At 39.1% G+C, this 22,059-nt stretch overlaps 1 protein-coding gene and 1 long non-coding RNA gene across 3 annotated transcripts in view; one reads left to right on the top strand and one right to left on the bottom strand.

Moving 5' to 3' along the window:
- LOC127435252 (signal peptide, CUB and EGF-like domain-containing protein 1) overlaps positions 1-22,059 on the bottom strand; it is a 106,776-nt gene that overhangs the window by 48,029 nt on the left and 36,688 nt on the right. Inside the window, exons 5-7 of one of the 2 annotated variants that reach the window (XM_051688553.1) lie at positions 13,442-13,567; positions 10,545-10,661; positions 3,301-3,390 (exon numbers count right to left, since the gene is read on the bottom strand). In XM_051688553.1, the coding sequence (XP_051544513.1) occupies positions 3,301-3,390; positions 10,545-10,661; positions 13,442-13,567 (333 nt within the window). The remainder of the gene's footprint in view (positions 1-3,300; positions 3,391-10,544; positions 10,662-13,441; positions 13,568-22,059) is intronic. The other variant, XM_051688555.1, reaches the window with a different exon arrangement.
- LOC127435270 (uncharacterized) lies at positions 4,681-10,671 on the top strand. The gene is made up of 3 exons (XR_007896162.1): positions 4,681-6,308; positions 10,187-10,278; positions 10,533-10,671. It is a non-coding gene; the product is annotated as an uncharacterized LOC127435270 (long non-coding RNA).

The raw sequence follows: 22,059 nt of genomic DNA, 5'->3' as shown, positions 1-22,059 counted from the left end.
ACAGTTCAATTTTCTCATGGTTTGGTTTTAAATTTTCAAAGAGCCACTTTCTCACACATTCATTGCAATAAAGAAAACAGATATGATCAGTTCTGTTGTCACTGTCAACTTATAACTCCATGAGTGTTCAACATCACACTCCCCTGAGATACTACGTTCCAAAACAAGAGAGATATATCCACTATTAATTCCAAAACTGCTCCAGTGAGAAGTCATAAAGATTTGTTCACCCTCTCTGGTGTTTTGTGAAGTAACGCATATCACTAATAAGCATTTGCATGAAGGTGTCTCAGCGCCGTTATTGCGGGATAAACTATAATTTTTTCCTGTTATACTGTTTTCATGACAAGCAAATATCTCTGATAAGCTATTCAAACGAGTTTGACAGATTCGCACTGTTGAGTGACTCTCAGGTTAGATTTAGAGCACACATTCTTCATTGACAGTCTGCGCGTGTGCGCACATACTATGTCTGTGAATGCGCCCGCTGACGGACCACTGCTCTCATTAAATATCAGCTGTGCTCAGATATTCTTTGTTTTTTATTTCATTCGTTACACCTTTTGTAGTTTATTTTCCTCTCTAACCGTGCTGCGCTTCAGCCATTCAGAGAGCTACCGTAAACCCATCTGATAAAGGAACACCTCAATTGAATTCATGCACATTTGATAGGCTATTGATAAATATATTTTTATGAAATCATAACGCAGGCCGGAATAGATGGCTCGAGGGCTGCATGCGGAGATATTAACATGATTCGACAATGGAGGTCACTGTTGCCCCCCAAACAGTGCAAATGTACAGTTCTATCTTTCTAATTGGTCATTTGTACTCTGACCGAGCAGACACTGGTTGAGAAACCCTGATTTAACAGATACTAAATTTATGAAGTACAGATGACAGAGGGTAAACGTGGGTAAAAGGTAAATTCTAGTTTAATTCTTTAGAACACATACTGTACTATTAATACACTGTACAAATGATGTCAGGCATCTTCCACTGCGGGTCACCACAGCCCACAGGATCCTATGATGTGGAAAGTGCTGGACCAAACCTCATGTCATTCTTTCTCCATAAAATTATCTTGCGATTTTCTGTTCAGTGTTTAGCCCACAAATGTTCTGCCAGATCAACTAATCACTGCTTAAAATGATCTAATTGCAGCTAATCTTGTTGCACAGTTGTAAGTCTTACAGCAGCTATGCAGGATTTGTTCAGTGAAATGTGTCTGGAAAAGGAAGGATTTGTTGTTTTAAAGGAATAGCTCACGCAAAAATTCTGTCATAATTTACTCACCTTTCATGTTGTTCCAAACTTGAATTACTTTTTTATTTGTATTTTTATTTTTATGTGCTACGCAAAAGATATTTTAATGAACATCTTGTTCCATCGTTTTAATACAATGGTGTTGATAGTGAATCACTTTATAAAGTAAAAAAAAAAGGGGCAGTGGTGGCTCAGCAGTTAAGGCTCTGGGTTACTGATCAGAAGGTCAGGGGTTCAAGCCCCAGCACTGCTAAGATGCCACTGTTGGGCCCTTGAGCAAGGTCCCTGACCCTATCTGCTCTCTGACCCCAGCTTAGCTGGGATATGTGAAAAAATTATTTTCACTGTATATGTATAATGTGTGATAAATAAATATAATTATTAATTGAAAATCTTGACACCTGTTGAATGTTCAATTGTGCTGTGAGAGCGTGAACATGCAAAGATTTTTACTGAAAAACTACATACATTTTGGGTTGTTTCTCACTAAAACCTATCATATGCCTTCAGAAGACTTGGAATTTGATGCACAAATCGCATTAAATACTTTGATTATACTTTTGGATCCTTTTTTAAGCTTTAAAGTAGGGCTGTCGATTTAACGCGTTAATTCAATGCGATCAATTATACAATAAATATGAGTTCAATAATGCGTTACATTTTTTTAACGCAATTAATCATGTCCCCAGATCGTAATAAAATTCAAGCAATTCAAGCTTGAAGTACCACCTGTTTTCTCCAGGGGGCAGTAAGCAAAACTTCAGCTGTATAGGCAATGCACAGCTTATACAGAGAACAAAACAATCCTTCAGCAGAGAGCACAACACAAGGATGCATTCTTGCATCATAACTTGATGGAGTGCAAATCCGAATTTAGGGATCTCAAGACATGTTTTTCTAAGTATTAAACTATGTTTAATTTGACGCAGTCACCTAAAAATGGTATGTTTATGATGCAACATAACCAAAGTGAGATGTTCCAAAAGCATCCGTCTGACACAGGTGTACACTGACAGGTCCTTAGACAAATCCCTTATAATAAATCTTGGACTGATTGACAAATTCGATTGCAAAATGGATTGCTGTGAACTGTAGGCCAATGATTGGCTTATGTTCAATATTATGCAAATTAACTATACATTGGATTCTAAAGCCACTCATTGCATTGTCTTCTCAATTATTAACTCCTCTACCACAGTAATGTAAAGCATTTTAATTATCTGAATATTATTTTTTATATAATATATATATATATTTATATATATAATATATTATATATTATATATATATAATATATATATATATATATATATATATATATATATATATATATATATATATATATTATTTGTAATTATGTAACTATATTTATAATTATTTTGTCATTATATATTGAATTATTGTTATTTGAGGGGATTTCTCAGCAATTATTTATATATGCGATTAATTTGATTAATTAATCGGTACACTATGTAATAAATTTGATTAAAAATGTTAATCGATTGACAGCCCTACTTTAAAGTGAGGTACTATCTGCGGCCATTACATTGAAATAATATTCCTTAAAACATCTTTTGCATTCTGCTTAAGAAAGAAAGTCATACGGGTTTGGAACAACATAAGGCTAAAGTAAATAAAGACAGAATTTTCATTTTTGGGTGAACTATTCCAAAGGTTATTATGGCTCTTATGTGGAGCAATCCAGTGTCCTTTTTGCAGCCATCTTGGTTGTTTCTTTGGAAATGGGTGTGGATGGAAGCGGTCAGTTATTGTTAGTTTTCAGTGTTGTTTTTGTCAGAGATAAGAGAGGGGATGGTGAAGACATTTTGAGGAAAGTGCAAAAGGAAACTTGTCATGTTTTGAAGGACATTTCTCTAATATTTTGGGGGTCAGAAGGAAATATCGATGAGAGACCTTAGGGGGAGGGGTAAAAGGAAAGAAAAGCAACTCAAACAAACTAAATGACAGAAAGAAATGAGGGGGTAGAAGCACAAGCGCCATGGCAACACATAGAAAGAGGAAGAAAAGAGTTACCCATAAGTAGACGACGTTTCACCCGCTTGTCCACATCAGCTACTGACGTGGTATTGAATTCAGAGCTCTCAATTGCAGCCTCATCTTTCTCTAAAACACAAGTGACAGGGGACAAACAGGGAGGAGTAGGTTAATGAGAAGCCCAAAGTCCATCGCCCATACAGACAGCCCCGCTACAAGCTGACCTGCCCCCGGCACCACACCCATCAACGCCCGCAACAGGCTGGACCCGTTATCAGCAGAATACAAGCTGACAGGGTAGAAACCGGCCAGATCATGGACGCCGACTGGGCGTAGAGGCCCGGAAGCAGGCTGCCTGACCATCTTGGCATTTGAGCCCAAACCAAAGTCAAGAGGTGTAAAGCCATGAAGAAGCGCAAATAACCCTGTTAGAGTGTTAATCACATGAACAAATAGATAAATAAAAGAATGATCAAGACATCCCGAAAGTGGAAAAAACATGGAGACATGGGAGGAGCTTAACATAAGGGAATCAGTGGATTGGACTGGGAGGGGCTGATATTGACATTATGACGTTTCCGTTGTAGTTCTTGTCTTCCATATCAAACGGCCACTCGTTTACATAGAGGACGAGCAGTGGAGGAGGGATAGAGAGACAGAGAGACATAGGGAGGACACAGAAAGGAGGAAGAGGGGAGGGATGGATACATGTCAAAAACAAACTGCATGATTTTAAAATGACAAAGGAGAAATGAAAATGAGACTAAACACAAAAGGACATGATACATTCAGTGACAGGATAAGGATGACATGGAAGGAGTGGAGGAAAGAGTGGTCTCATGGTGGGGTCCATGAGAGGAACAGAGATTGAGGGGTGGGGCATGCGGAGAAGTAAATGAATGACAGAGTCTGGGGCAGCGCTGGTTGCCTGTTTGTCTATGGAACACATTACAACTGGCTTTGGCAGCCAAGTCAATGCAGAAAACCACTGTCCAAGTGTAGGGAATGGGGATGCTATGGCCAGGCTCGTGTTGTGAGAATGTTTATTGTAAATGTCTTCTGAGCATGCAGATACAAGCACGGGATTGGTGTTAGAGTGGAAGGGGTGGGCTTCTGGGCCTCAGGGAACCAATCCTGAATGAGTGGAGACAAACAGGACCAATCAGGATGTGGAGGTCTGTGTTGAAGAAACAGTTCAGCCAAAATGGAAAATTCTGTCATAATTTACAAACCATCATGTCGACCATATGATTTTCTTTCTTACACGGAACAAAATGGACATTTTAGGTGGAATGTTCATGCTCTTTTTTTTTTCTTCATAAAATAAAAGTGAATGGGGACAGTAGCTGTCAAGCTAAAAAAAATGACAAAAAATCACCATTCAACCAGACCATAAAACAATGGTGTGCAATATTCCAAGTTCTCTGAACCCATATGATAGCTTTGTGAGGAACAGACCAAAAATTTCCTCATTCATGTTCGCATACATTAAAAATAAATCGTGCGGAAAGACACATTGCACCTAGTGTGACATCAGTGACTTTGAACGTCATTGGATCGCTCACATGAACAATCGAGAACTGATGTCAAACCTGGCTTTAACATGCTAAATTTAATGTATGCAAATTTGACTTTATGGTGCTTTTATGGTGTTTTTTCTGTCATTTTTGTAGTTCAACAGTCTACGTCAACGTTTTCACTGTATATAAAAGAACAGCATAAACATTCTGCATAAAATATCCTTTTGAGTTCCATGGAAGAAAGAAAAAATACGGGTTTGGAATGACATGAGGGTGAGGACTATAAATGATGACAGAAATGTAATTTTTAGGTGAACTATTCATTTAAGGTTGGGCCCTGAAAATTTGTTTGTCCTAACTTCATGACTAGAGGACGCTTCATTTGATATTAAGACTATGTGTGCCAGAGAATGTACAGTATGTGTTTATAAATATGTGTGTATACATTTGAGTCTAAAGGGAACTACAAGACTTGGCTCTGACTGGCTCCTTTAAATGACTCCACCAATCAGAGGTTGGCTTGAGTACGATGTCATAGAGAAATTAAATAAATAAATAAATCACTACCTCTAATGTGACTACAGTAACCATAAAAAAGCACAGGGGTTACTATTACTGTTTTTACTTAAAAAGAAGGGGAAAAAATAGAAAGACTAAGAGGTAAACAAGAGATTTTCACACTGACAAAAACCATGCAGGCAGATGACAGCTTTTGTGTTAGTCTAAGATGACAGGGAGTGAATATATAAGCCAATAAGAGCAATCGAAGAAAGACAGAGAGTGTACAGAGACAGAGAACATGCAACTGGAATGAGAAGAAGTGATGGAAATTTTCTAAATGAAAAAGAGTAACAGATGACAGTGGAGTGGAGGCCAGTTTTACGATGTTATGTGACTCTTTTTATTCAAGGTTGCAAACGGAGTTGGTTCATGCTTGTGGGGGTTGAGGATGAGGAGTTGCCATTGGCTGGCTGTTTTCAGAGGTCAGGCAGGGGCGGGACTGGTGACTGGCTGGTCAGATGGGATATTGTTTTCTGATTGGTGGGGGCACTACTGTTGATCAGGCTGCAATTGAGAGGTGCATTTTAACACTTTATACTCTTTCTTGTTAATAAACCGCTTTATTCCTGTCAGAATCACCCTTAAATTGCAGACAAGACAGGCAATCAGTAACTTTCACCAGAGAGGCAAGAGGAAGAGGAGGAGCCCATGACAGATGCCACACACAGGCGCAAAGGGAAGGCCTAAAGGATCACTAAACATAGGGAAAGACCAGACCCACACCGCACAGCTGAACATACAGACCACAGCGAGAGTCCAGAGAGAGATAGAGGGAGAGGAGGAACAGAGGGAGAGAGGGATGGGGTGGGATCAATCACTACACTCCTCTTCTTGTCACCGCAGCCGTTTGGTGTCGCTCCGTGGAAGCTGGAAAGGAAGAGCTGATTGAGATCGACAGGCAGCAGGGTGGGAGAGAGCCATTCCAGTGTACGGCAATCAGCCATTCCAGTGTACGGAAATCAGCAGGTACAACAAAACACATTTTGATGTTTCTTTGACCAGTGGAGGATGTGTGTGCATTTGTGTGCAAAGGTCAGTTGTCAGTGTTATGCAAAACATGCTTGGTCAATCAGTCAGCAGAAGGCTACAACCATAAAACTTATGACTTCCTAACAGTCCCATATTGATTTAAATAATGGCTAATAGTAACTAGATAAAGGTGCACTCAGTTTTACAAATAAAAAATAAATAGCAGTTTTGATTTTTTTTTTTTTAAATCATGTGCTTTACATGAGAAGAAGACTCCAGTATCAGTAGCCAAATTGGGGTCAAAAGGATGTTCAAAATTCAAAAATGCAAAATTTTGAAAGCACCTGGCATGTAGTAGGTCGTTAGATGGGGCCCGACACATTAAGATCACATAACCAGCCCAATAAAGCGCAGCAGTCTGGTTCTGGATGTAAAAATCCAAAATATTTTTAATGAAAACGTATAAACTTTTAAAGACAGACCTACCGTGAGCTCTGAGGTTGTTAATCGATGGTATATGCTTCAGTTGAAGCCATAAGTCTCTGTTATTTCATCTTCATATTTAAAACAAAATATGTATAATAGCTGAATTTATGATGAAGAACTACACTAACTATGATCCTGAAGGGAAACAATCCACCAATTGGGGAATCACGGCAAACAAAGCACGGCAAACAAGCCCTGCAGTGTCCGCCCACTCCCATGACGCACTGTGAATGACGCGGACACTTTGGTCTCCATGCCTACACTCTTAAACTGCTTTTATATTTGCATATATCTGAATATTCAGCAACAAAATAAAAATAATGTTTCTATACTTACTGTATATTCAACAACTTTAAATCCAAAGTTTTATATATTTTATAAATTTATATAGTTTTTAATTCAGTGAATTCGACAAATACATCAAGTACACAGTCTTGTTTCTTTGTCTTTTTGTCTGATTGTCAAAATACATTTTTGCTTCAAATAAAATATTGTAGTGTTGTGATTCACCTCAGAGCTGGTTGGTTTGATTCATGGCTTTGAAGCACGAAGTCCCTATGGAAAAAAGTAATGTGGAAAAATACTTCCGATACCAAGACAGCTGAAAAAGTAAAAAAAAAAAGAAAGAAAAAAAAAGGATGAAAATAATTAAATAATCCTGGCTAATGCCTAATAGCGCATTTCTACAATGGCATTGGTAACTTTTTAGGTGATGCTGTGTAAAAAATGACTGCAATATCCGTCAAGTTAATATAAACAAACAATGGCTGAGTGCACCTTTAAAAAAAATATCTGACGTCACACAGCTCTTACCCCAGAAATAGCTTGGCCTGAGAATGAGGATCTGATTGGTCACATGGTGATGTGGCGAGACACATGTAACATGGAATGTAAATGTGTTTCCTGTCCATAAACATGCTCAGGCTCTGATGCCAACTCTGCATGACTGATGACCCTTCACTGACTCAAAAGCCCTTGTGAGCCTACTAAACCCACCTGCCAACTACAAAGTTCCTATAACCGGACTGTAAAGCAATGCTTGCTGTTTTAGACTCTTAAGACTTAAAGGGACAGTTCATCCAAGAATGAAAAAGATGTCATTATTAACATTGTTCTGTGGAAGAAAGAAAGTCATACAGGTTTGGAACAACATGAGGGTAAGTACATTTTGACAGAATGTTCATTTTTGAGTTAACTATCCCTTTAACACACTCACACACACACAGGCACTGTCTGGAAGATATTTAGCTTACACTTTAAGTGATGATAACTGACTGACTAAATTCCTTGGTCTTGTGGGTCAATTTGACCCGTCTTTAAATTGGTTCAAAATGGGTCCAAAAGTTCCGCAAGACAAAGGAAGGCAAAAATGCTAGTATGGGGCGTATATACTCACAGAATAGGGAAAACTTTGCAACAACTAATGATGCAGGGTATATATACTCACAGAATAGTGAGAAACTTTGCACCGACTAATGAAGCAGTAGCTGGCCTTCAGTTTTAGCAATTTCTGCAATTTTAAAGTTCACAGAGGAGACAGCAGAGACTCATGGCTGCCAAATGACATTAAAAACATGCTTAGAACTCTTTAGAAGGTTGTCTTTAACTCTCTCTCTCTCTCTCTCTCACACACACACACACAAGCTGGCACAACACAATGTAAAAATCCTTCCCTCCAGTCAAACTTTGCAGAGGCTAGGAGGTTCACCATAAGAAAACAAGCATAAAAACTAAACTTACCTGCGGGTCATTTGTCTTCCAAATTTTAAAAAGTAATAGAGAGTGTGTGTGAAAAAAAGAAAGCCATTTCTGAAGTATTGCCCCTGGATGCAGCCTTACCCACATGGCATATAAAGTTTTCCCTTTCGGCAAATATGGCAGAACTCCATGGGCTGACTGGTTGGCTTTTCCACCATTACCAGTATGATGAATGTGTTTTGCACACAGAGGTTCTGGTGATGAAATTTCCATCATCAAGCACATCTCCACAACGCACATACACACACATCTCACTCTCACCCAACCCACAAACTCTCTCTCTACCCTCTGTACTTTCTCTAAAGCAAAGATACATTAAAATAGTCCTGCTTTAATAGTCCTGTGGAACTGTATCTGGGAGAATGGGAGAATGAGAGCATCAAAGCCAGGAGAGAAGATAAATGACCAAATTAGCTGTGTGTGATTCCCTCATTGTCACAACTAATGAGCTGTTCCATCATTGAATTAGCGGCTAACTGCTAAAGCAAGCATGGGAACTAAAGCAAGCACTGTCCACAAACTGCAAGTAGTTCTCATGAAAGCTATGTGGGCTGGGATTTTTAGATTCATCTATGACACACAAGACCGATCTATGGGGTTAGTCTTGCCTCAGTTTTCGCGTCATTGTCACTGGCGTCAAACTTGACTCAATGCATCTTGACGCACCATATTTGAAAGTACGAAAACGCGAATGAGATTTGTGACTACTTTCTTTTGTGGTACTTTCATGTGCTTTTTAGATCATTTTTGGAGCTATACGGACATCTTTTGTGCTCCATGGATGAAGGTGAGTTTTCATTTTTGGGTAAACTATTAATTTAAAGGGTTAGTTCACCCAAAAGTGAAAATTCTGTTGTCATTTACTCACCCTTATGTCGCTCTAAACACATGTGACTTTCTTCTGTGGAACACAAGAGGAGAAAATTTTGAAAAATGCTCTTTTTACCATACAATGAAAGTGAATAGGGACTGAGGCTGTTAGTGCCTACAGTCGTGGTCACACTAGGCTTAACGGACAGGATATGATGTTACTCTCAAGGGCTTCTGGTTGTAATAATAATAAATCACAAATAACAAATATTATTATACTTGAATTGTTAAAATACACCGTCTACTCACTTTCCTGCAACAATTTAAACATTTTGCTTTGAAATATTTATTCTTTGTATTGAGACAAGAGGTCAGTGTGTGACATTTCAATCTTCTATTCATCTTCTCATCATACAAATTTGCACATTAAAGTTCACAAAAATTGAAATTTGGTATGCAGCACAATGTGAATTTTCCACACATGAGCTTGCGTTTCTGGTCTTCTACATTCAAATGCATTTGAATGGAAGTGAATGGAGTGCAAAGTCTCGTGTAACCGCACCCTAAAATTGTGCCAAGCATCTCCTTTTGTGTCCCATGGAAAGAAAGGTTGTCATACGGGTTTGGAGTGACATGAGGATGAGTTAATACATTTTTGGGAATTCAAATTTTCTTCCTTTAGTTCCACAAGGTGTTGGTTCTTTCACGGATGCCACATGGGCTGGAACATACAGATTTGTCTATGAGACATGAGGCCAATCTTTGGGGTTAGCCGTGCAAGAGTTTTCCCTTCTCAAACCCAATGTACTTTCTCACCGCAGGCACGATATGGACCATTCAGCTGGCCTACAAAAACTCCTTCTGACAAATGGGACAGAATGTTTGTTGAAACAGCCCTTCACTCATAACCCTGGTAAAGTGCAGAGCACTACCACCCCACCATCCCCTTCTCCCTCTCTTCTCTTCTCTCTCTCTCCCACACTCTCATTGTGTAAAAATTATGAGGCCAAGATTTGGTAGAGTGTGCGTGGAGATTGCAATGGCCATTTCCTTCCCAGTAGACCTTCACTATAGAGAAGCTAGACTTGCACAAATGACCAAGCAGTTTAATACATGTAGGTCAACCTTAATGTATTTATACTAAGTGATGTGTTTGTTTGTGTACAGTATGAGACTCACCAATGCAGGTCTTGCTGTCCGAATGAAGGGCATATTTCTGATGACATCCACATACGGGCCCCACGTCTGTGTCATCGCACGTGTGTTGGCAACCACCATTTCCATAGTTACATGTCACTGGTAACACACAACAACTGTGAGGAGTGTTGAAAAAAAGTGTACCAACATGGACACCCCTTTATACAAAGTACACTTATACACAAACTCTCTTAAATAGTGGGTCAGGACCCAATAATAGGTCACAGGTCTCTTCTAAGCAAAGTATGCATCAATGCATGTTTGGGCCCACATAATTTTAGGTGTTTTTAACTACTATGTACTTAAGCATTTGATTCAATGTACTTATTAAGTACATACTTGTTGCTGCATCATAGTTACATTTAAAGTACCTACATTTAAACAAATCTGTAATTACACTTAACCTTACCCCTAACCCCAAACCTAACACTACCCTAACCCTAACCCTAATCCTAAACCTACCTGTACCTCAACCTTAGTAGCAGCAAATGAGAATTTTGCAGAATAATATTTAGTTACACAAAAAATACATTGTATTTTATGTATTTTCATGTTAGTACATAGTAGTTAAAGACACCTAGTATAAAGTATGTTGTTTAAGGCTAATATTGCTTATTTTACCATTTGCACTATGCAAAAGGATTTGTTTGAGACAGACAGTTATCCGATGCAGTATAACAATGCAATTTTATGATGCAGTATTTTGATGTACAATTTTGGTGTACTGACAAACTTCAAACTTTACACTTTATACTTTATAATTTATCATTGCCAGTGCAGTACATGCTTTCTGTACTAAGTATTCAAATTAGGAATCAGTCTTTACATACAAATGCACACTTGAAATGTCAAACGTTGTCAAGAAGTCTCAAATCCCAATAAAAGGCTGTTAATAAGATCTCCCACCCCACATGTTTAGGTGTCAAATCCAATTAAATCAATTTTGTGCAATCAAAAACATTTATAGTTACATTTACTATCAAAAGTGACTTACAAATTAGAAAAGTTCTGTTTGTTCACACTCACTTCTTCAACAGTTACACTGAAACATGTAGACAAAGAGACCATTCAAACATTCCACTTCCAGAACATGATCTGATACTTTGATGAAAAGGAGTTTCAAGGACTTTGGTAAATCTTGTACCAGCTCTTAAATTAAAAATAGAATAATGCCAAATCGAAGATGAAAGTTCTCCAGATGTTTAGGCCAGAACCACAGCACTGTAACTAATATGTCCTTGACAGATCGGTGGCTGAGGTGGTTTGTTTAAGGAGAAGTCAGTATTAAAAGGCAGGCTTGAAATAATCTGTAAACCTGTTGTTTAGCTCTGATTCCACAGGCAGTTTTTCTCTGACATACCGTATATCCTAAGTTTCATTTTGTGGCACAGAAAGGAAAAACTAAAGGGTTTTTCATAACACTTGAAGAGAATCTAAACAAGTGCCATTAACTCAGATGAGATCAATTATACATGCTGACATTATAATTTATAACTGGAATCTAAATTAATAATGTGGCCGTTTTAAAGGTGCACTAAGCAGTTGTGACCTGCTCCATCATTTTGTTTCACAATGACAGAAACACATTTTAAGTTTTATGCAATAAGGTAATAAAAGAAAGCCTTAGCTTTGTAATGATATATTATGTTTGTACTTTAACCTTTGCAAGACATAATCATTTCAATTTTGTCTGAGACTTTCCTTTTTATGTAAATTAGATAAAAATGTGTTTCTGGGTCAAAGGATTCCATCCTTTAAGCTCTGATAGTGTTTTTAAAGATTTCCTGGTTCAGTGGCATCCCCAAAATTAAAGGCCTATAGCTCGGGAAAAAAAAACAACAACAAAAAACAAAAACAAGGAAGGTCAAGTGTTTAGTATCATTGTAAAGAAAACTTTTCAGTTTTTTTTAAAGATATAGATATGATAATGATGATAATGATATATGTTAAATTCTGAGACTCTCAGCCTAAGAAAGAGCTGAAAAAAAAATAGCTAAAAATTTACTCTTTTTCTTATTTTCCTGATTTGACATTATATACTGTTCCTCTGGGTGTAAATAAGGTGGCACCGAAAAACTGCTGTTCCCAGTCATGTCCACTGTAACTGAGAAAAATGCTGTGTGGATACGACAAAGCAATCAAAAGTTATAGCATTACAAAAATAATTTATCCTAGTGTACAAAAATGTCTCCAAACAAATAAAACATAATAATAGTAAATAAGAACTAATTACACAAGCAAACACAACATGACTAAAGGTTCGCATAGCACGGAGACATGATTTCAGTAAAGAGATTTCACAGAATGAGTGTCATTTGACTCAATGTGTCTCCATCATTGAGTCTATATTAAGTACTTGCCACCATCTCCTGGTGGCCATATTTAACATTGTGCTTTGTGTGGATTATCTAATGATCTATGCATCTGACTGCCTGATTGTGTGGGCTCGTTTAAAAGATAATCACCTCCTCTAAGTAATGGTATGTGATATTTTATGTTACGTTTATTTTTTGTGAAGTCATAAGCTGTTGCGCCATGTCTCGCTGCATTTTAAGCACCATAAGCGCTGCATTTTTAAGACACCAGGTCAAGTTATAAACAGGTCAATAGTCTTAGCACAGCATAACAATGTCAGTTTTAAAACAATGGACCAATCAGTTGAATCTGGGGGCAGAATAAGTATATTTACATATGTACAAGTATACAGAGTGTTTATATTAGCAATGTTGTAATTTAGTTAATGCACCTATAAGCATGACTTCTATTCATTTCCGTTGCATTCCCTTTTGCTGATTTTAATGCAGGAATATGTCTTGTGCGAACGCTCCTCTGAGAGAGCACAGAATGAGATTCAGAAGATTATCGAAGTTGGTACATACGTTTGCAGTCGTGCTGATTTTCTGCCAGCTCAAATCCTGGGCGGCACTCACACGCCACCCCGCCTTTGGGAGTCTCTCTGCAGATATGCGCACAGCCATGGTCCTTATTCATACAGTTCATCCCATCTACCCAGAGAGAGAGAGAGAGAGAGAGAGAGAGAGGAAGAAAGACAAACAGTCCCATTACAATCACTGCACTGACAGCCTCATTGAGATGAGCATGTGATTTTTATGAGTGGTGTAAATTAGTGTAATGATTCTGCCACAGAACCTTTTTCACACACAGAACAACACTGACATCTCGGCTGACCCGTGGAGCCGCACACAAAGACTCTCTCCACGGACAACATGTTCAGCAAACATTCACAATCCTTTTTCATTTTCTACATTTCGTTCTCTGATTACAAAATGTCTCCTCCCACCTCTATATTTTTACTTTCTGTCTTCTTTATTTTCTCTCTGATGCTTAAAAAAAAAGAAAGAAAAAAAAGTCATAGGACACCAAAGTGTACCGTATTCGTGAAAAATGCTGGTATCATATTCATGGAAAGTTGCTGTATTTCTCTGAAAAGTAATCTAACAAAAAGGCATAAAATGACAGTCCACTCTTTTCTTTCTTTGCTTTTTCTCCCTATTTTGTTCTTTCCCTCTGATCTCAAAAGTAGAGCAAAGTGTGGTTATCTAACAAGGCATCTTTCACCATCCACAGCGGATCCTGCTCTTTTCCTAAACAAAACGACAGCATAAAAGGGCTGAATAAAAGAGACAGACCAGGAATGACAGCGAGGAACCCTAATGGACATCCTCCTCATCTTAAGGCCAAACAATGAGCGAAGAATGTGTGTGTACACAAAAGCAAGTCTCCGTGGAAACATGGCGGTTTCTGCCGCCTCTTGAGAGACGTTGAGTGCTCTCAGGCCAGAGCAGAATAAGGGCTGCTTTTCTGTTTGCGACCCATAGGACACCTTGATGTTCCTAATTAACGAGGATTCTGGAGAATGCCATCAAGAGATCTGCCGTATTTCGCACCCAAGAGTGTGAGAGTGTGTGTATGTCATGAATGTGTGGAACTATGAATGACTATAGAGATTTATTCTGTCTATCCTGAGTGACAGAAAAAGTTTGCCTGTGATTGGCTGATTGTTCCATATTCTGTCTACTACAATCCAAACTAACTATTTAAATAATTGAAATATAGGGGACTGGGTAGCTCAGCGATTATTGACGCTGACTATCACCACTGGAGTCGTGAGTTCAAATCCAGGGTGTGCTGAGTGACTCCAGCCAGGTCTCCTAAGCAACCAAATTGGCCCGGTTGCTAGGGAGGGTAGAGTCACATGGGGTAACCTCCTTGTGGTCGTGATTAGGGGTTCTCGTAGCATGAACCATACCGTGCTGTGAGTCTCCGCTGTGTCATGCACAACGAGCCACGTGATAAGATGTGTGGATTGACGGTTTCAGAAGCGGAGGCAACTGAGACTTCTCCTCCGCCACCCGGATTGAGGTGAGTAACTGCGCTACCACGAGGACCTACTAAGTAGTGAGAATTGGGCATTCCAAATTGGGAGAAAAGAGGATAAACTAAAAAAAATAAAATAAAAAAAATTGAAATATAGACCTCTAAAAGACATATTGTTTTACTTTTTCTCGAGCAGGTAAGCCAAGCCTACAGGCTACAAACACTTTCTAGTTTCAAGAAGCTTTTTTGGAGTAAAAAAAAAAAAGAAGCTTTACATTGTCAGTGTTTGTAACAATATACATACATATTTACAAACATGTACAATCAATTTAAAAATAATTAAATTAAAATAAAAAAACTTACATTTAAACTTTTTTAATAACATTTTAATTTATTTTACATTTAATTTGTTATACAATTAAAATTTGTAAAAAGATTATAATAAGATTGATAAATAAATTATAGTAAAATTGAATAAAAATAAAGTTACAATTTAATATAAATTAATATACATTTGATACATTTACAGTTTGTTATACCACTTAAACTTAATTAACCATTTAAAATAAAATAAATAATTAAATTAATTTTAAAATAAATAATTAAATTAAATGTATGGTACGGTTTTTGTTGCCATTTACACTTTTTTTTCTTTCTCTCTCTTCCTTTTGCCAAGTAAGTCAATTTTCAGTTCTGGTTGTTATCAGGAAACACTGCTCTAGTTAAGGTAGAATAAAGTGCTAAAGACAGTAGAAGGTTCTGCTGAGTCACCAAATATAAAGTGAGTTTTCAGTGCACCCATGTTCCACATAACATCCCAGCACAAGAGATATACTGACTCCATCTGTATGTGCAGCATCAGTCTTTATACTGCTCTGCTCATCACCTCTTTAGATACACCGCTACAGTACATGCACACTGTCCCAGTTTAGATCAAGTGATTCACATGAGAAAGAGAGACCATAAAGTTACAGTAATACTAGTGTGAGACATTTGATTGAGCTGCCCAGGGCTTGACGCTGTTTTAACCGGAGGTGTTGGAGATCCAGTAAGACCCATGGCCCGACTGCATGTTTTAAACCCACCCATACAGCTGTTATTTCAGTAATTAGAACACAGAGAGGAAGATAAATGAAAGTGACCCCTTTCAGCTCGTTCTGTCAGTGTGGCACTCAGCAAAGTGAGAGAAAATGGGAATTAGGGGAATTTTAAGTGTGTGTGTGTGTGTGTGTGTGTGAGAGAGAGCGAGAGAGAGAGAGAGAGTAGACCCATGCACGCATACATGTGCCTGTGTTTAATATCAGGCACAAGTATACACTCTGAGTGCACTGTTACCCATAAACCCACCACTTAAAAGAAGTGCTTTAAAAGCCCCACATGCAATGTCAAAAGGGAAGCCCCCTTTTAAAGTCTAACGTATAATAATTTATACAACAAATACAGTTCAGTTTAACACAACGTTTCCTCTGGTCCATCAAAGTAGCCGAGCTTGGCTTAATGTCCATAGATGGAGAGAAAAGGATGGAATCGGTTTTGTAGGTCGGCATGTCAACATAATGTGGACAATATTGAATTTAAATACCTCTGAAGACAGACTAAACTTTTTAAAGGGTGAAGTGGTATTATTATTATAATGGGGAGACTAATACAGGACTGTTTAAGAGAAGAACAAAAGCTGACAACATGGATTGGATGTAATGGATTTTGTTCTGATGTGTTCAATTGTTACCAGCTGGAATGCTGACTTTATTAAAGGGGTCATATACTGAGAAATAAAAAATGTAGAAATAAAAGACTTCAATGTACTATGAAAACATATTGTAACTTTCAGAACTGAAAACTTCCTACCCGCTCCAAAAAGACTGAAACTGAGCTGCAAAAACCACTCCTTCCGAACTTTTGTAACTTAACAAAATTTTGTTACCAGTAAAAAGTTCACAAAACCTTGTGCTGTGCCTTTCTGTAAGTAGCACCTGCAGCTCTGCATATCCTCCCGAAACATCCCAAATTAGGAAAGAGTGGCTGAAGTCTATTTTTAACAAGGTTAGCAATCATATCAGTTAGATTTTAACAGTTTTAGCAAAACTAGGGCTGACATTTAATTACAAATTTTAATCGAATTGCTGAAAAGCTGATTAATTAATTGAACCAATCACAATTAATCATATATATATATATATATATATATATATATATAAAACTTTCCTCAGAAAGGCCCTCAAATAACAATAATTCTATATATAATGATTAAATAATTATAAATATAATATATATTATAAATATAATAATTCAGATAATTACAATGGCCTACTGTCCACAGAAATCCATTTAGCAATTTAATTTAGCAATTTATTCTAAAGGCTTTTCGAATGACGAGTCATTGTACACATGCATTAGACAGACACTTTTGAAGCATTTCACTTTGGTTGTGTTATGTCATAAATAACATTTTTAAGTCACTATGTCAAGTTAAACATTGCTTAAACTTTAAAAACATGTCTCGGGATCCCTGCATTAGGACTTAAGATGAGATAAAACGTCTCCGGTTACACCTGAGATGAAGGGAACGAGACATTGCTGTAAGCACTATGTTAAGTGTCCTTACACTACCTTGTTGAAACCCTTATACAATCATGCCAATCTTCTGATTGGCAATGGTGTTTGAGGCCCACCCTATTAGGCACGCAGTAGACACTATATATAAGCGAGTGCTCAGTCACCATTTCTTCAGAATTTTCTGACTGAGGGACAAGAGTGAGTCACTCATATTATAAAACTCTGAAGTAGTAGTGCGGCCAGCTTTCTTAATGTCTCGTTCCCTTCATCTCAGGGAACTGAGGTTACATGTGTAACCGGAGATGTTCCCTTCGATTCAGTTCACGCGACATTGCTGTAAGCACTATGGGGAACGATATCCCATCATGCCACACTGCGTGACATTACACTCCCAGAGTTATAACACTAAATAGTTATATTCATAAGGAGTTACATGCCACAGGCAGATGACTTATAAATCATATTAAAGTGTATATGAATAGTCCCATGTGGAGGATACCAGATGGAAACTAATGTAGTCTGGGATCTATATAAACCATATAGATATACACAGTATGGATTATTAACCCTCTCACAACAAGGTTGGGAAAGTAGGTTTATTTCTCATGGAAGTGCTTATGACTTAAAAGGAAGCAGTTCAACAGCATATAATTAGGTGGCTGTGTTGATTATAGTCAGTAGCCCACCCGTAATAAGGGCTTGGACTCACCCACTTGAAAGTAAGAAGCATTCTATACGGAGAGGACTTGTGAGGAGATGGACGCCACATCCAGGTTATAAAACCTCGTGAACGTGTTTTGTGGGGACCATCCTGCTGCCAAACATACAGGTGCATCTCAATAAATTAGAATGTCATGGAAAAGTTCATTTATTTCAGTAATTCAACTCAAATTGTGAAACTCGTGTATTAAATAAATTCAATGCACACAGACTGAAGTAGTTTAAGTCTTTGGTTCTTTTAATTGTGATGATTTTGGCTCACATTTAACAAAAACCCATCAATTCACTATCTCAAAAAATTATAATATGGTGACATGCCAATCAGCTAATCAACTCAAAACACCTACAAAGGTTTCCTGAGCCTTCAAAATGGTCTCTCAGTTTGGTTCACTAGGCTACACAATCATGGGGAAGACTGCTGATCTGACAGTTGTCCAGAAGACAATCATTGACACCCTTCACAAGGAGGGTATGCCACAAACATTCATTGCCAAAGAAGCTGGCTGTTCACAGAGTGCTGTATCCAAGCATGTTAACAGAAAGTTGAGTGGAAGGAAAAAGTGTGGAAGAAAAAGTTGCACAACCAACCGAGAGAACCGCAGCCTTATGATTGTCAAGCAAAATCGATTCAAGAATTTGGGTGAACTTCACAAGGAATGGACTGAGGCTGGGGTCAAGGCATCAAGAGCCACAACACACAGACATGTCAAGGAATTTGGCTACAGTTGTCGTATTCCTCTTGTTAAGTCACTCCTGAACCACAGACAACATCAGAGGCGTCTTACCTGGGCTAAGGAGAAGAAGAACTGGACTGTTGCCCAGTGTTCCAAAGTCCTCTTTTCAGATGAGAGCAAGTTTTGTATTTCATTTGGAAACCAAGGTCCTAGAGTCTGGAGGAAGGGTGGAGAAGCTCATAGACCAAGTTGCTTGAAGTCCAGTGTTAAGTTTCCACAGTCTGTGATGATTTGGGGTGCAATGTCATCTGCTGGTGTTGGTCCATTGTGTTTTTTGAAAACCAAAGTCACTGCACCCGTTTACCAAGAAATTTTGGAGCACTTCATGCTTCCTTCTGCTGACCAGCTTTTTAAAGATACTGATTTCATTTTCCAGCAGGATTTGGCACCTGCCCACACTGCCAAAAGCACCAAAAGTTGGTTAAATGACCATGGTGTTGGTGTGCTTGACTGGCCAGCAAACTCACCAGACCTGAACCCCATAGAGAATCTATGGGGTATTGTCAAGAGGAAAATGAGAAACAAGAGACCAAAAAATGCAGATGAGCTGAAGGCCACTGTCAAAGAAACCTGGGCTTCCATACCACCTCAGCAGTGCCACAAACTGATCACCTCCATCCCACGCCGAATTGAGGCAGTAATTAAAGCAAAAGGAGCCCCTACCAAGTATTGAGTACATATACAGTAAATGAACATACTTTCCAGAAGGCCAACAATTCACTAAAAATGTTTTTTTTATTGGTCTTATGATGTATTATAATTTTTTGAGATAGTGAATTGGTGGGTTTTTGTTAAATGTGAGCCAAAATCATCACAATTAAAAGAACCAAAGACTTAAACTACTTCAGTCTGTGTGCATTGAATTTATTTAATACATGAGTTTCACAATTTGAGTTGAATTACTGAAATAAATGAACTTTTCCACGACATTCTAATTTATTGAGATGCACCTGTATGTCTTGTAAGGACACACCATTTGTCCACGCCCACTGAAGAGGCCATGCCTCTGGTTGAATGTGCTTTGACACCAATAGGGCAATTTGCGCCCTGCGATTCGTAATCGAGGGCGATTGCATCAATGATCCAGCAAGAGAGCCTTTGTTTGGAGACGGACATTCCTTTTGTGCTTCCTCCATAACAAATAAAGAGCTGATCTGACAGCCTAAACTGACGGGTGCGCTCAACATATGTATGCAAAGCCCTCACCGGGCATAACCTATGCATAGATTGTTCTTCATCTGAATTAAATGGTGGGGGAAAGAAGGCTTGCAAACGAACCACCTAAGCCCTGAAGAGCGTTGAGAAAACCTTAAGCACGTAGCCTTTTCTAGGTTTAATGATGGATTTTGACAGATCTGGACCAAACTCCAGGCATGAACAGTCAGTCGAAATCACCTGCATGTCACCAACCCGTTTAAATGAGGCCAAAGCCAATAGAAGTGCGGTCTTTAAGGAAAGCACCCGCAGCTCAACAGATTCCAGTGGCTCAAACAGAGAGTTGTGAGTGCCTTCAGCACCAGATTCAAGTCCCAAGTCGGCACCATAGCAGGGCGAGGGGGGATCAAACACCTCGCTCCCCTAAGGAACTTTATGACTAGGTTATGACAGGGCGTGGCATGCTGAGATAGCCGCTACATAAACCTTGAGCGTTGATGGGGTAAGGCCAGCGTCCAGCGCCCTTGAAGGAATGTCAAAATCTCAGTTACGGGGCAATTCACTGGGTCTTTACCACATGAAGAGCACCAATTTGCAAACCCGCACCATTTAAGTGCGTAGAGGAATCTCTTTACATGCTCTAGCCTGTAAAATGGTATTCATCACGACTGAGCTAATTCTGGCTCGTCCGATGTGCTCTGTTCAGGGGCCACACATGTAGGTTCCACAGCTCTGGCTGGGGATGCCAAATCATGCCTTGCGCTTGAGAGAGAAGGTCTCTCCTCAGCGGTATTTCCCATGGAGGGCCATCTAGTATTTCTGTCATCTTCGGAAACCAGGACTGATTGGGCCATTTTGGCGCAATTAACAGAACTGTTTCCATGTCCTCTCTGACTTTGCTGATGACAGAATGAAGGAGGCGCACTGGGGGAAACGCATACTTGTGAGCCAGAGTGTCCACGCCCAGCGGGACTTGGGACAAGGAGTACCAGAGGGGATAGTGGCCGTTCTTCAAGGAGCCGAATAGGTTGACTTCTGCTTTGCTGAATATTTCCCAAATCCTAATCACTGTCTGAGGATGAAGTCTCCATTCCCTTGGTAATACTCCCTGGTGTGACAACAGATCTGTTCCGAAATTCAGACGGCCTGGGACATGTGTCGCACACAATGAGAGGAGATGACGCCCGCTCCATTGGAGGAGGTGTTGTGTCATGCTCATTAAATGTGGCGATCGGAATCCGCCCTGACAATTTATGTATGGCCCTACTGTTGTGTTGTCTGAACAAATCAGAACATGGTGATTCACAATTACGGAATGAAAAGCTCTCAAAGCTAGAAAGACTGTCCAGATGCTGAAAGTCAGGTGTCCATCACACAACGCGTCCCAACCTCTGTTGGATGCATCTGTGGTCACCACTTTTCTTCTGAAAATTTGACCCAGCATAACATTCTGTTGGTAGAAGTCCAGTGCTGTCCATCGTGCTAGAGCAGCCAGACAGCAGCAAATGACCATGATGGGCATGTGCCCGAGGCTCCAGGCGCGATGTGGAAAGTGCCGCTTGAGCCAGTACTGGAGCGGTCTCATGTGTAACAGACCTAACGGTATAATGGCAGATGCTGCCACCATAAAACTCAGCATTCTCTGAAATGACTTCAGTGGCAATGTTTTCCCCAGTTTGAACTGAGACAGACACTGAAGAATGGTCTGTACGCGCTCTATGTCAGTTGCGCACGCATGCTCATGGAGTCAAGACGAACCCCTAAAAAGGAGATTTACTGGCTTGGGTAAAGTGTTCTTTTCATTGACATTCAATTGACATTCAGAAGCAGACTTTTCAGATGGCAAAGCAGCAGGTCTCTGTGTTCGCTCATTAGTGCCTCTGATTGGGCTAGTAATAGCCAATCGTTGAGGTAATTCAAAACATGCACACCATTCATTTTCAATGGGACGAGCACTGCATCGATACATTTCGTGAATGTGCGGGGAGCCAGAG

Source organism: Myxocyprinus asiaticus, chromosome 45, assembly GCF_019703515.2.
Source record: "Myxocyprinus asiaticus isolate MX2 ecotype Aquarium Trade chromosome 45, UBuf_Myxa_2, whole genome shotgun sequence".
Lineage (NCBI taxonomy): Eukaryota > Metazoa > Chordata > Actinopteri > Cypriniformes > Catostomidae > Myxocyprinus > Myxocyprinus asiaticus.
Note: the sequence above shows the minus strand (reverse complement) of the source record. Positions and strands in the feature narration are given on the sequence as shown.